This window comes from Pleurodeles waltl, chromosome 12 (assembly GCF_031143425.1).
Source record: "Pleurodeles waltl isolate 20211129_DDA chromosome 12, aPleWal1.hap1.20221129, whole genome shotgun sequence".
In the NCBI taxonomy this organism is placed as follows: domain Eukaryota; kingdom Metazoa; phylum Chordata; class Amphibia; order Caudata; family Salamandridae; genus Pleurodeles; species Pleurodeles waltl.
The window spans coordinates 350,488,865-350,503,212 of record NC_090451.1 but is presented as its reverse complement, the minus strand read 5'-3'; the positions used below and the strand labels follow the sequence as shown (position 1 = coordinate 350,503,212).

The window sequence follows — 14,348 nt, the reverse complement described above, 5'->3', positions numbered from 1 at the left end:
AGACAAGAGTCTGAGACCTATATTAGATCTCAGAACATTAAATACCTACATCAAATCAGATCACTTTCACATGGTGACATTACAGGACGTAATCCCACTGCTCAAACAACAAGACTACATGACAACACTAGACCTAAAGGATGCATATTTCCATATACCGATTCATCCTTCACACAGAAAGTACTCAAGGTTTGTATTCCAAGGGGTACATTACCAATTCAAGGTGTTGCCATTCAGAATAACAACTGCGCCAAGAGTTTTTACAAAATGCCTGGCGGTAGTAGCTGCACATATCAGAAGACAGCAAATACATGTGTTCCCGTACCTAGACGATTGGTTAATCAAAACCAACACGCTAGAACGGTGTTCACAACACACAAGCTATGTCATAAAAAGCCTCCACAAACTAGGTTTCTCAATCAACTATACAAAGTCACACCTTCTGCCGTGTCAAACACAGCAATACTTAGGGGCGACAATCAACACACAAAAAGGGATTGCCACTTCAAGCCCACAAAGGGTTCAGGCATTTCACAATGTAATACAGACCATGTATCCAAATCAAAAAATACAAGTCAAAATGGTGATGAAACTCCTAGGCATGATGTCCTCATGCATAGCCATTGTCCCAAATGCAAGGCTGCACATGCGGCCCTTACAACAGTGCCTAGCATCACAATGGTCACAGGCACAGGGTCAACTTCTAGATCTGGTGTTAGTAGACCGCCAACATACACCTCGCTTCAATGGTGGAACAGTATAAATTTAAACCAAGGGCGGCCTTTCCAAGACCCAGTGCCACAATATGTAATAACGACAGATGCCTCCATGATAGGGTGTGGAGCACACCTCAATCAACACAGCATCCAGGGACAATGGAACACTCAGCAAAAACAGTTTCACATAAATCACTTAGAACTATTGGCAGTATTTCTAGCGCTGAAAGCATTTCAACCCATAATAAGCCACAAACACCTTCTTGTCAAAACAGACAACATGACAACAATGTATTACCTAAACAAACAAGGAGAGACAAACTCAACACAGTTGTGTCTCCTGGCATAAATAATTTGGCATTGGGCGATTCACAACCACATTCGCCTAATAGCACAATTTATTCCAGGAATTCAGAATCAGTTAGCAGACAACCTCTCTCGAGATCACCAACAGATCCACGAATGGGAGATTCACCCCCAAATACTGAACACTTACTTCCAGAGTTGGGGAACACCACAAATAGATCTATTTGCAACAAAGGAAAACGCAAAATGCCCAAACTTCGCATCCAGTTACCCACAAGATCAGTCTCAGGGCAATGCGTTATGGATGAGTTGGTCAGGGATATTTGCTTACGTTTTTCCCCCTCTCCCACTCCTTCCATATCTGGTAAACAAGTTGAGTCAAAACAAACTCAGACTCATACTAATAGCGCCAACATGGGCAAGATAACCTTGGTACACAACACTACTAGACCTCTCAGTAGTCCATCATGTCAAACTACCAAACAGACCAGATCTGTTAACACAACACAAACAACAGATCAGACATCCAAATCCAGCATCGCTGAATCTAGCAATTTGGCTCCTGAAGTCCTAGAGTTCAGACACTTAGACCTTACACATGAATGTATGGAGGTCATAAAACAAGCTAGAAAACCTACCACTAGACATTGCTATGCAAATAAGTGGAAAAGATTTGTTTATTACTGCCATAATAATCAAATTCAACCCTTACACGCATCTGCCAAAGACATCGTAAGTTACTTACTACATTTGCAAAGGTCAAAGCTAGCTTTTTCTTCCATAAAGATACATCTTACCGCAATTTCAGCTTACCTGCAAATTACGCACTCAACTTCACTATTTAGGATACCAGTCATAAAAGCGTTTATGGAAGGCCTAAAGAGAATTATACCACCAAGAACACCACCAGTTCCTTCATGGAACCTCAACATTGTCTTAACACGACTCATGGGTCCACCTTTTGAGCCCATGCACTCTTGTGAAATGCAATACTTAACATGGAAAGTTGCATTTTTAATTGCCATCACATCTCTAAGAAGAGTGAGTGAGATTCAAGCATTTACCATACAAGAACCATTTATTCAAATACACAAGCATAAAGTAGTTCTACGGACAAATCCTAAATTTTTACCAAAAGTCATATCACCGTTCCACTTGAATCAAACAGTAGAATTACCAGTGTTCTTCCCACAGCCAGATTCTGTAGCTGAAAGAGTACTATATACATTAGACATCAAAAGAGCGTTAATGTACTACATTGTCAGAACAAAACTAATTCGAAAAACAAAACAATTATTTATTGCTTTCCAAAAACCTCATACAGGAAATCCTATTTCTAAACAAGGCATTGCTAGATGGATAGTTAAGTGTATTCAAACCTGCTATCTTAAAGCAAAAAGAGAACTGCCTATCACACTAAAGGCACACTCAGCTAGAAAGAAAGGTGCTACCATGGCCTTTCTAGGAAATATTCCAATGACCGAAATATGTAAGGCAGCTACATGGTCTACGCCTCATACATTTACCAAACACTACTGTGTAGATGTGTTAACGGCACAACAAGCCACAGTAGGTCAAACAGTACTACGAACATTGTTTCAAATAACTTCAACTCCTACAGGCTGAACCACCGCTTTTGGGGAGATAACTGCTTACTAGTCTATGCACAGCATGTGTATCTGCAGCTACACATGCCATCGAACGGAAAATGTCACTTACCCAGTGTACATCTGTTCGTGGCATTAGTCGCTGCAGATTCACATGCGCCCACCCGCCTCCCCGGGAGCCTGTAGCCGTTTAGAAGTTGATCTTGAACATTTGTAAATTTGTAAATATATTACTTTAAACTTCATTATGTACATATGTATTCACTCCATTGCATGGGCACTATTACTAGCATACACAACTCCTACCTCACCCTCTGCGGGGAAAACAATCTAAGATGGAGTCGACGCCCATGTGCAATGGAGCCGAAATGGGAGGAGTCCCTCGATCTCGTGACTCGAAAAGACTTCTTCGAAGAAAAACAACTTGTAACACTCCAAGCCCAACACCAGATGGCGGGATGTGCACAGCATGTGAATCTGCAGCGACTAATGCCACGAACAGATGTACACTGGGTAAGTGACATTTTCCATATATATATATTTTTTTTGATATATCATATAAAGATAAAGAGCCAGCTTCCTACATTTCGGAGCCGTTTGTTGACCCCAATAGGCTGGCAGAGCTGTGAGTTCCAGTGTGTCATGTTCCAGTGAGCCATTCAACCACTAGGTAAAGGCACTTTTCCAGTCTCCTCCTACACTGATTTGTGAGCTGAACCGTTGCACTACTCAATACTCCCTGTCCCCTAATTATGCTTCTTACTCACACTAAGCCATAGGAGCTCCTAGGGTGATATCGCCATTAATTATGTGACTCACTACCCCCTTTCCCATCTGGGAATTAGAAACAGCCTTCAGTTAGCACTGCCCTGAACTTCTTTCGTTCTCATAAGCTAAGGAGTCATCCCCTGGATTGGTCTTGTTTCAGATGTTCTACTTCTGATCCATGGTTGTTGGAAAACTGTGGAGTTATGTGTTTGTGTAGTACTGACTGGCATGTAGTGGGGCTTCATACATTTTAGTCTCACTGTTTCACGTTTGCAGTGTCTGGAACGATCTACAGGTTGATAGATTTATTACTTGTCAGTGGAAAGGTCTTATCCCTAACAATACATACGTTGATGTTACTACAACAGACAAGTATCTAATCCTTGCTGTTAAAAAAACTGCCATTTCGACCCTCGTAAGTAGAGAAAGCTATAAAACAAAATGAGTGAATAACTTTTCTTTTTAAATTAAACAGATTATGGCATGGTTACCTGGGAATTTAGATTAATTCATTGAGGCTCACTTAGATTGGTGTGATATTAGCAGTATAAGCAGCACACGGCTTGCATTCAGTACAGCAATACAGAAATCAACCTGGTGTCATTGTAAGATGTTTTTATAAGATTCTTTCTTTAACAAAGCCTGTTATAAATAAAATTACTTAAATCCTACAGAGTGATACAACTGACAAGCAGGCCGCAGTGAAGATGAAAATGTTTGGCAAACTCACAAGAGACAAGTTTGAGTGGCATCCTGAGAAGCTGTTATGCAAAAGGTTCAATATTCCGGATCCCTATCCTGGGTATGCTGGCTTTTATTTAAATTGCCTTTTGGTATGATGAGTTGAGTGATGACATTTTGAGAGTGGTTAGTAAGTGCCTGAGGCCATTGTATGTTGCCCATGTCGTTAAAATCAGCATGCTTGTGTTTAAATAAGTATCAACTGTTTTCTACTGCATTTGAATCTATTGCATGGTCTTATTATTTCTGAAACAAAACCAGCATTTTGCTGTTTCTGCACCTATTTAATTATGACTCATCATTATGTATTTGCCATGTGCAAGGAAATATCCAGCAGACTTGGTTTATTTTGATTTGTAACATTAAATTTGATTTTTACTTTTTTAGTTCAACTATCATTGGCTTACCAAAGGTGAAACGAGATAAATATTCTGTATTCAATTTCCTAACTGCTCCCGAGACATCTTCATCAATGGCAAAAGAAATAAAAAGTGAACAAGAGCCACAACTAAGCAATGCAAATAGTAAGTTGCACATTATAAAATAACGTAGGAAGTGCTGATTGTAATTGTTGTTTTTCAGAATCATTTTTATTTTGGTGAAGGACAAAATGCAATGTATGAATTTTGTCTGTCCAAAAAGCAAAATCACTTAGCTGCATGATCTGCATCTTGAAAAAAGATGTAGCTATCAATATCATTAGCATCACAGTTAATTAAATCAAGACCAAAAGTTATTTTTTTCTGCATTGTAGCATGAAGAGACTGAAGGGAGTACGAAATAAGGAAACAACAAAACACCTTTCAAGCTCTTGAAAATATTTCTAAGACAATATTGTGTAAAAATAAACAATTGTTGCACAAATAGTAAGTTCTGAAGCATTGCACTTCTAAACCCACACTCCTCTGAAATTGTATTCACAATTTCAGATGAGGTAGTATTCAGACTTTTCCTGAAATATACTAATTCTGCTCAATTGTTGTTGGAAAATGTCAGGGTTATGCAGTTGTGTAGTACCGACTGGCTTGTAGTGTGGCAACATACATTTTAGTCTCACTGTTGGACGTTTGCAATTTCTGGAAACATTCATATGTTGCTAGAGTTATCACTTATTGTCAGCCGAAAAGCCTTATGCCTATTAAGTATCTTATCCTTACAGTTGAGGAAATAACAATTTCCATTACTAAGTCTGAAATTCTTTGGTGGATTATTTCAGATTCGTGGAGACAAGCATGAGAAGGCTTGGTTCAATGTTTTGTTTTTTCTTACTTTGGGTGTTTAAGACTCATCTGTAATTTGCTTTTTCTATTTATGTGTCTTTCAAATAGGGGAGTAGGCCTAGGTTTATGGCGTTGTGGGTTATCCATGCCAATTTAGAAATGTATTCCACTAAAGGTCATACAAATGTTAATTTTATGACTCAGGTCTTCTCTTTTAACAGGAGACAAATACAGTGATATTTTTGATAATGAATGGGCCAGCACCTGAATATTTCTAAGAAGATTGAACAAATAGGGCACCTTAGTGAGAGTGATATATTCACCCAAAAGCATTGCCAGGCAAACCACATGCAGAAGTTCACTCATTGTTTTTATCTCTATGATGGGTAACTTGTATCTGCATACAGGATTTTGGAAAACGTTAACTTCAATAGTCCCTATGTTACTCTGCAAACTTAAATTCAAATGAACCCATCTTTTAACAGTCCTGCTCACTCAAAGGATACTGCCTAACTATGTGGTTAGTATGTGCTGACAGACTATATTATACTGTTAGTTTTGTAGAGTGCACTGTCAATTGTATGGGCATCCTGATTGTAAGAGGACTTGCTGGAATGAAGGCAAGATGTACCCTTGGAATTCAGAATGCGAAATAGAAGAGTTAAGTTTACAGGGCTACAAATGGCTAGGTGATTTTCAATCCATCGACTATGAAGTGGTAAAGAATTTCAAGACTTAGCAACAAAGAAGGAGAAAGAGATTTTGCTAACACAAGAGAATCATGGGGAGTGATAGAAGGCAAAGAGAAGGAGATCTAAATGGGTAAAGCAGGGGCAGCATAGTGAATACTTGTATCTGGGACCAGATTGATAGAATGCTTAATTCACTACACAAACAGATGTGAGTTTCATCTCACTAGAAACAGTAGCCATTACAGAGAAGCTAGCTAAAGGGAAATATGAAAATGACAAGGAGGCTGAAAAATGACACAAGCTTCATTTTGCATTCTAGAAAGTCAGGCGACAGAGGATGCAGGATTGTCCAGATAATGTGAAGGAGAACAACTGCTTAAACTACCCTTTACTGAGCTGTCAGAGGCAGTAAAGGAGTGATTTTAAGGAGCAGATAATAGAGACATAAAGAATGCATTTTATTCATCTGTGAAGTCAAGGAAAGAGAATGGTCACATTAAGAGCTCGGATTCCAACCTTCAATGTCTAGACCAGAAGTTGGCCTACGAAATGCATGGATCTTTGCCAAAGATAGGAATATCTGTTTTATTAGTGTTCATTTTGAGTGAATTGAAACCACAACTGACAAGCCAGAAGTGAAGTTCATACAGGAGTTCACAGATGAGGAATCTCGAATATGAATCTGGGTATTGTTGTCATAAGACATCATGGAGAATTCAAATGAATGGACAGAACTGGCCAGGCCTGACATATCATTAAGGGAGGCATGTGTCCCTCTCCCCTAATGTTAAACATATTTGTCCCCAGGGAAGGTAGTCCCCGGGGCCTTTTAAGGCTTGGGAAGGGTGTCAACGCACCCCCTCCCCTGTTATTAAAGTATGGCCCGAGGGGATGGGGCTGTAGGAGGGGGGGCACGTGCCCTCTCCCCTAATGTTAATGTATTTGGCCCTAGGGATGGGGTTCCTAGGTGGCCATTGGGCTTGAGTTCACACACTCCCCTCCCCTAATATATTTTTTGGCCCTGGGGGATGCGGTCCCAGGGCCAATAATTGCTTGAGGAGAAAGATCCCTCCTCTCACCTTTTTGTTTTTCTAAATGAATGGAATGAGGTTCCCAGGGCCAAGAGTGGCTTGGGGAGGGAGTGTCACGTGCACCCCCTCCCATTTATTAATAAAAAAAAGCCCCCCGGGGATGGGGTCCCAGGCTACCCTAGAGACTGTGGGATGCGGCCCACACACACACCCTCCTCTTTTTTAAAAACAAAATGACCCGCCAACCCACGCTGTGCATGTCTAAAGACTATGTGCAGCGGGAATTGGCTACCTGCAGGGAACTGAACGCAGGGCCTGGCCACAGGCCAGAACCTGCTGCCAGCCGTGTGTGGTTTGGGGTTGCTTGACTTGACTGAGGGGTTGGCCACAGGGCTTGCTAGGGGGTTGGCTTCGCTTATGGTAATAAAATATTACTTTACACTAAAAACCCTGGAAATTCACTGAATAAACCAAAGGTTAAAGTGATGTAGTTAAGTGAATATTTCTAACCTAAAAAAAACACAGAAATTCACCCATTATCTCTAGTAACTATAACTCATGCCCTAAGGTAACTATAAGTCGCACCCTCGCCGTGCAGAGCTGCTTACCCCAGATATTACATCACTCATGGCATGTTTTAAAACATCATTGATAACACCACTGTAACATATGTAGTGCAATTATTGATGTCAAGATTTTTCAGTTGATGAAACACCTGAGCTGGGAAAGAATCAAGTGTGGAGCTCTATTTCATGGTAAGGGTATGTGAATAGCTGTATCCAGCAAGTGAAATTAAGAAAAGAGAGATTGAAGGAAGGTTGGAAGTGGTGGAGGCAGAGTGATAGACCTGGGGATTGGTAGGAGGAGGAATGTTCCCCAGCATGGAAAGAATTACAACTAGTGGCTACTTTGCTGGGGAAGAACTGAAAAAGTGAGTTGCAGGAAGCTGTCTGATAGCAATGACTTGGCATTCCACCATTTGAAAACTTTATTGAAACTGTGTAAACTCTCAAGGGGTGGTAGGAGACACAGGGTGACTCTTTATATAGTCCTGGAGGGGGAGATGGATATTATTAGTGCCAATTTTAATAGTTTGAGCTTCTTTCTCAACAACGTAACCAAAGGTGGGATAGGATACTTCTGATATTCTTAAGGGCATTTATTTTATCAAGCAAGTTGGTAATCCAGGTGTTAACCTTTTTTGCAGCCTCTGAGAGAGGATGGCAAAGGATTTGATGATCTTGGCGAAGTAAAGTCTTTATGTCCGAGATGCATGATTTGTGCCACGGATATATGTTTTTGAAATGTGTTTTTACTGAAGGTAGGAAAGATGAGGACTGTGAAGGCAGAGCTCAAGGCCAGGTCCTGCTAAATGCATGCTGTGTGGTCAGAAAACATAGGAGAGAAAGTGCCAAAAGGTTTGGCCTGATTGTAGGGAGCAAAGACCACAGTAATAAGTATCCCTAAGTTTTTAACCCTTCTTCGTCCAATGAATATTGCAGCCTTAGAACAGATTTCAGATACTAATGTTCATGTTTGGCATTATTCTAACTTTTATTACAATTTGTTCAATATCCAGAGAAGCCACCAAACAAAAGAGGATATTAAATAACTTGCCAAATGAACCTAAAGCCCAGTTTACTATCAGCACATCTTCCTGCATGATTACCTCATGCAATTCTCTTTTTCAAGTTTTATTGTCAAATTGCTGTGGCCAGAGACTCCATTGAACATTATCCAAGAAGGGCAATATATACACCTTTGAAAAGTGCCTTATTTCAGATAATGTGACATTTCTTAAATCTCTTGTAAAAGTGTCCAAATCCAGAGGAAAAACAATATGAATAAAATTCTCTCCAGATCCAAATTTCTTTAATACAAATTTAAGGTATGTCTAACCCACTCAATAAAGTGTTGATTGTGGTTGGAAAACAAGAGACTACACCCATCAGCATTGTGCAACTCTGATTACTAAACACTACTTTCAGACAGAAGTTCCAAAGTGGTGCATAAAAGCAAAATTAAAGAGTATGACTAAAGATATATCATGGTGTAAAGTAACCTGATTGATGTTTGTAACTTCACTTATAGAAACGAAGAAACAGTCAAGATGGGATATATCTGCTGAAGAAAAGAAAGGTGATTCAATTACTGAGTTTATAAGTCTTACTCGATCGGAAGTTGATGTTAAGAAGAAAGCAGAAGCAATGGAAACAAAACTTGAAAGTGCCTCTTCAGAACAAAATGTTACGGAGGTAAAATACACTGCTGTATATTTGGAATAAATGGTGTAGAATGAAACTAGATTTGTTATTCTAGGAAGACCAACTAACCGGTCAATGTGTAATATGCGTGTAGTCCATTGTTTCATTCATTGCTGCAAATAATATGAAGTTGTGTATAAGATAAGGCAGTTAGTCAGCTGAAGATTGCTATAACTGTCAAGTGCTTAAGGCTAGGATGTCTCTTGTGGGGCTTTGTAGTGCATTTTCTGCCCTACCTCATCTGAGGTTCTTTTTTTTTGTCTGCCTCCCAGCAGCAAATGAAAACATGTTATAGATTGGTCTTTGTATGAGATTGTTATTATTTTTCTAATAATTTAGTTTCCCAGTTTTTTTCATAGATATCTGTACACATTTCCCTTGTTGTAGGACCCTATACGCTTATAAGGGGCAAAATCGGGATCAGAAATCTGTTTGCATTCCTGAGATTTCACAGCAGAGATTATTCCTTTTCTCTGCTTTATCAGGCAGACATATATGAAGCCTACATGTGCCTTGGTACTGGTGGGCTGAGGAGGAGAGAATTCCATCCTCAGTGGCAGCTCATTGGTTACAAATCTCCAACTGCACTCATTCCCCCTGCTTGATGCCCTTCTGTGAGAGTGAATAGGCAACACTATCTAGGAGATGTGCATACAGGGTCTGTCAGGAGCAGGTAATTCATGTTCAAGGGTCTGGAGGCGGTGGCTCTGGACTTGCAGAAGTGTAGGTAAGGTGCGTGAGTTGTGACACTCGCTGCATACCCTAGATCACCATGGAGGCAGAAGAGAACAGAAAAACAAGAGCGAGAGAGGGAAGGGAATGTGGAAAAGTTACTGCAATTCACCTATAGAATCAGCACACTACTAGAAGAGAGGTAACCTACGAGCAATAATACCTCGTTTTTAGAAGTACAGCACTCCTGGTGTATAACAGACTCTCAACCACTAATTTCTGGGTGGCATGCTTCATATTCGGTACATTTTGACGGTACTGGGTGAGCTGAACTCCACTTGAGTTACTTGCAGTTACAGTCTTAATTCCACTGGAGCTAGATCCTTGGCAATCACTGTTTCTACCACTAACCTTTGGATAGCTATCTATGGCTTTTGTTAATTGATAAAGGGCCAGCTTCCTACAGCAATTATGTGATATATAAATACAGTGTAAAAGGTCCAGGTGTTCCACAGTTAGTGGACAGGGCTTGCTATGCAATCCCAAAGTGCTCTATTTCGGGGTAATGTGATCAAGCAGCCTTAGGCTCACCACAGAGGAGTGCAAGACATCAACAAATACACACAATAGTCAATAAATGAAACACACAACTCAAGAAGGAGATCCACAACAATTAATAAAAATTGCAAGTATCATTATATATGTTTTGGCATCAGAAAAAGAAATCGTTCAGGTAAGTACGTTTTTAAATAGGAATTATTTTCACTTTGAAAAGTGGACATAGTGCAATTTCTGAGTTCTGCCATGTTATCCTATGGGAGGAAAAACAAGTTCTGCAAACAGGTAGAGTACAGGGACTGACAGTCACTTGCAAAAGAGGCTGCAGGCTCTGGCCAGGAAGTCAGTTGGGCTGAACCAAACGCAAGGTTTAGGCCTTATGATGCTTGGACACAGGTAGGTGCATTTGGGCCTCTTCTCTACAGCTCAGGGGTGACGGGTGCAGGGGTGTCCTTAGGTGTCAGGTTTTTCTGACCGGATCAGTCGCTTTAGTGGGAGGCTGTGTGCAGAGGCTGGACTAGGATTTTAAAGGGCTGAGAATCCTTATTGGCACCGGTGGTCCACTTCAACTCAGGTCAGAGACAGCGAGTGCAGTGGTGACTACATGTGTTGGGTTATGGCAGTTCCAGAGGCTTCAGAGTCCCCACTTTTGGAGTTTGCTGAAGAAAGTGTCCACTGTTCATGAGATGTCTTGAGTCTTTTTCGAAGCAGGAAGTCCTCCCAGGTTACGGGAGCCACAGCTGCAGGACGAGTCGACTTTGGTGCAGATTTTTGATGAGGGATTGAGGCAGGCCAGCGGGGTTGGTACCAGGTCAGCTGCTTCTTTTCACCTCTTCTACTTTCATGGCTCTTTTGTGTCCTTGGTCTTCCTAGGTTGCCAGGATCTGCTTCTCTGGTGCCAGGGGCTCCCCTAAATACTGATTTTAGAGGTATTAGGGGTATGTAGGGTAGTAGCCATGGGCTACTGGCCCTTAGGGTCACTACGCCTCCTATATGACCACTTACTGTGTGAAGTGGGCATAACCCTATCCCAGAGTTCCTAGGTATACCATCTCAAAGATGAATACCTATGAAAAATCATGTCCACTTCACAGTAGGCCACTTTAGCTGTGGTACTAGCTGGGAGGTGGCACACCTACTTGACTAGCTAATTTTCCCTCCTATCCAGGTGCCAAATGGGTTCTAGACAGCGTGGGTGTGGTGGGTTCCTCTCCTGTGAAGGAAGCCAGATTCACATTTCAAAGGCTGCAGCCCTTTGAGGCTTGCCAGCTTAGGAAGGCTAATCTGTAGGTTATCCTGTGGGAGGGCGTGTTACACCCTCTTCCCGGACAGGCTTTTGTTTTGGGCCTCCTGAGAGCAGAAGGCTCTTACCCTAGAGGGCAGAGTTGTGTCTCGGGTGGCAGGCCAGCATGTGAGCACCCGAGAGGCTGGTAGTGTTTAAGGGGGTTCCTCTAAGGTGCCCTCTGTGTGCATGTATTGGCAAATCAGACACTGGCATCAGTGTGGGCTCACCAATACGAGATGTTTCATGCCAAACATCCCTATCCTCAGTGAATCCATCATGTAGCTGGGGAACCCTTATTGACCAGTGTCAATAAAACTGCTTCCCTGGTCACTTACTATGTCTGAGAATTGACAAAGACATAGTAGGGGCATATCTTCTCGTGCAGATATGCCCTTACATGTAATATAATGCGCCCTGCCTTAGGCTGGAAGGCCTGCTAGAAGGGTGACTTACTTATACTGGGTGCAGTGTTAAGGGGACATGGCACACAGGCTGTGTGCCATGTCGTGTTTTCAATTTTGTCTGCACCAAGACACACAGCCTACAGCATCAACCTGTCAGGTGCTTGGTGAGGGGTTCCTTAGGGTGGCACAGTTCGTGCTGCAGCCCTTCGAGACTCTCTCTAGCACCTCAGGCCTTAGGTACCAGGGGTACCATTTAATAGGGATTAACAGAGGGTGCTAAAGTATTTGCCAATTGGGGATACAATTGTACCATTTAGGGAAAGAGATCTGACACTGGGGACCTGGTTAGCAGGAAACCAGTGCACTTTCAGTCGAAGTCACATCAGATACCAGGCAAAAAATTTGGGGTAACCCTGTCAAAAAGAGGCATCTTCCTACAGTTGTCATGAGATCTAAATGTTGACTTGACAAAAAAAGTATTTTCACGAGGTGATTTTCCTGTTACCTCATTGATAGTTCCAGTTAAACTACAATTTCTATTCTCATATGTTTATTCTAGCTGACTTTTTATCTCGTGCCATGCTCTTAGGTTCAGTACTTCCTGGTTTGGGCATTAAAAACATCATAGTAAATGTACAGTTAACCTCTAACCCTCCATTTCCATCGGCTGGGTAATGTTTGACCCTTCCTGGGAGAGTATTGCTTTATTTTGAAAAGAGTAAAGTTGAGTAATCATCACAAAAATGTGTAGAATTTTCCTTATTCGTCCCTCATGTGTTTTGCCTCATTAACAGTGTTAAATTGCATTATGCTGTCTATTGCATCTGTCCGTCCCAATACCCATTATTTTCTGCAGGGTTCAGTCTGTGAAAAAGGGTTATCTTACAGTGACATGGCATATCTGTGTTCCGGAGCAATAGGCGCTTGAGTAAAGCATAAGCCCTCATTCACAGTCTCTCCACTTTACAAGGGAACTTTTCTCTGCACACTTCAAATCTATCCATATGTGTTTCTTTTGCTTTTTTTCCATTCATGCTACTTCTCACTCTTGCTTCTCATTCTAATTGTGGCTTTAAAAGTCTGTTATCAGGGGAACACAGCTCTTTAATTGTGCATAGGAGAAAGCAGCTTGGGTGCTCTACTGGCTTCTGATGCAGTTATTTCTCAATCTTAGGACAATAGTAAAGGGTGGCCATTTTGAGTTCTGTTGCCTCCTTCAAGGACATATGAGGCTTCTTCCTTCTAGTTTTAAATTCTTGCATCTTTTTATATCACTAATCATTTTTTTTGCTGCTTGGAAGCTCTTCAAGGTTGTTAAGTTAATTGGACTATATTTTTGGACACTTGATTTATTACTTGAGGAATAGTGACCGAACTCCATTAATCAAAGCAAGACTATTATTTCACGAGTTAACATTATGTAAGTGACTACATGCACTTATAATGTAGAACAGTGTAAACATTTTTCAATCATCGATATTTTACACACAAGATAAAGACAGAGAGAGATAAGTTTGCTTCTAAAATTGCTTTAATAGATGAGTCCTCCAGAGTGCATCAAAGATACGTTCCTCAGTGGGAAACTGCATAACTATCCATTTCTTATAATACTCCAGCCGCATGGCTACTTGATAAGGGGTCACAAGAAGAGAAATAGCACTACCAGGTAACCGTCACATTTGTCTTTGTCGTAGCCCAGTCCAGCACTGGAGAAGAAGTCAATGAATTCAGAGGTGAGAGGTGCGTTGGTCGACCAATTGAAAAGCTTTAAACAGGTTATGGCCCTGAACACAAGCTAGGCATTGGGAGGTGGGTAGATTATGGGTGGGCCAAAAGAAAAATTCTGGCCAGCATCTCCACAGCCTACTTCGCCTATTACAAGCTAATCTCCAGGAGTGGGGAATGGAGAGCAGTGGCTCAGGCCCAATTATTTGAGTACTAACCTTCACATTCAGAACCTCCCCTAAGCAAGTAGTAAATGTGAGCAGAGGCCAGCGTAGTGCACAGAGGTTGGGTGGAGATGATATAGATGGTGGGATGGGTATGAGGAGTTTTAGAAATGGGGTCTCTTGCTGGCGGTCGGT

The 14,348-nt window shown here is 41.3% G+C and overlaps 1 protein-coding gene across 1 annotated transcript in view; it reads left to right on the top strand.

Moving 5' to 3' along the window:
* Nucleotides 1-14,348, top strand: part of GPATCH1 (G-patch domain containing 1) — a 258,011-nt gene that overhangs the window by 143,034 nt on the left and 100,629 nt on the right. Inside the window, exons 13-15 of the mRNA XM_069216538.1 lie at nucleotides 4,072-4,199; nucleotides 4,526-4,662; nucleotides 9,173-9,336. Of these exons, the coding sequence (XP_069072639.1) occupies nucleotides 4,072-4,199; nucleotides 4,526-4,662; nucleotides 9,173-9,336 (429 nt within the window). The remainder of the gene's footprint in view (nucleotides 1-4,071; nucleotides 4,200-4,525; nucleotides 4,663-9,172; nucleotides 9,337-14,348) is intronic.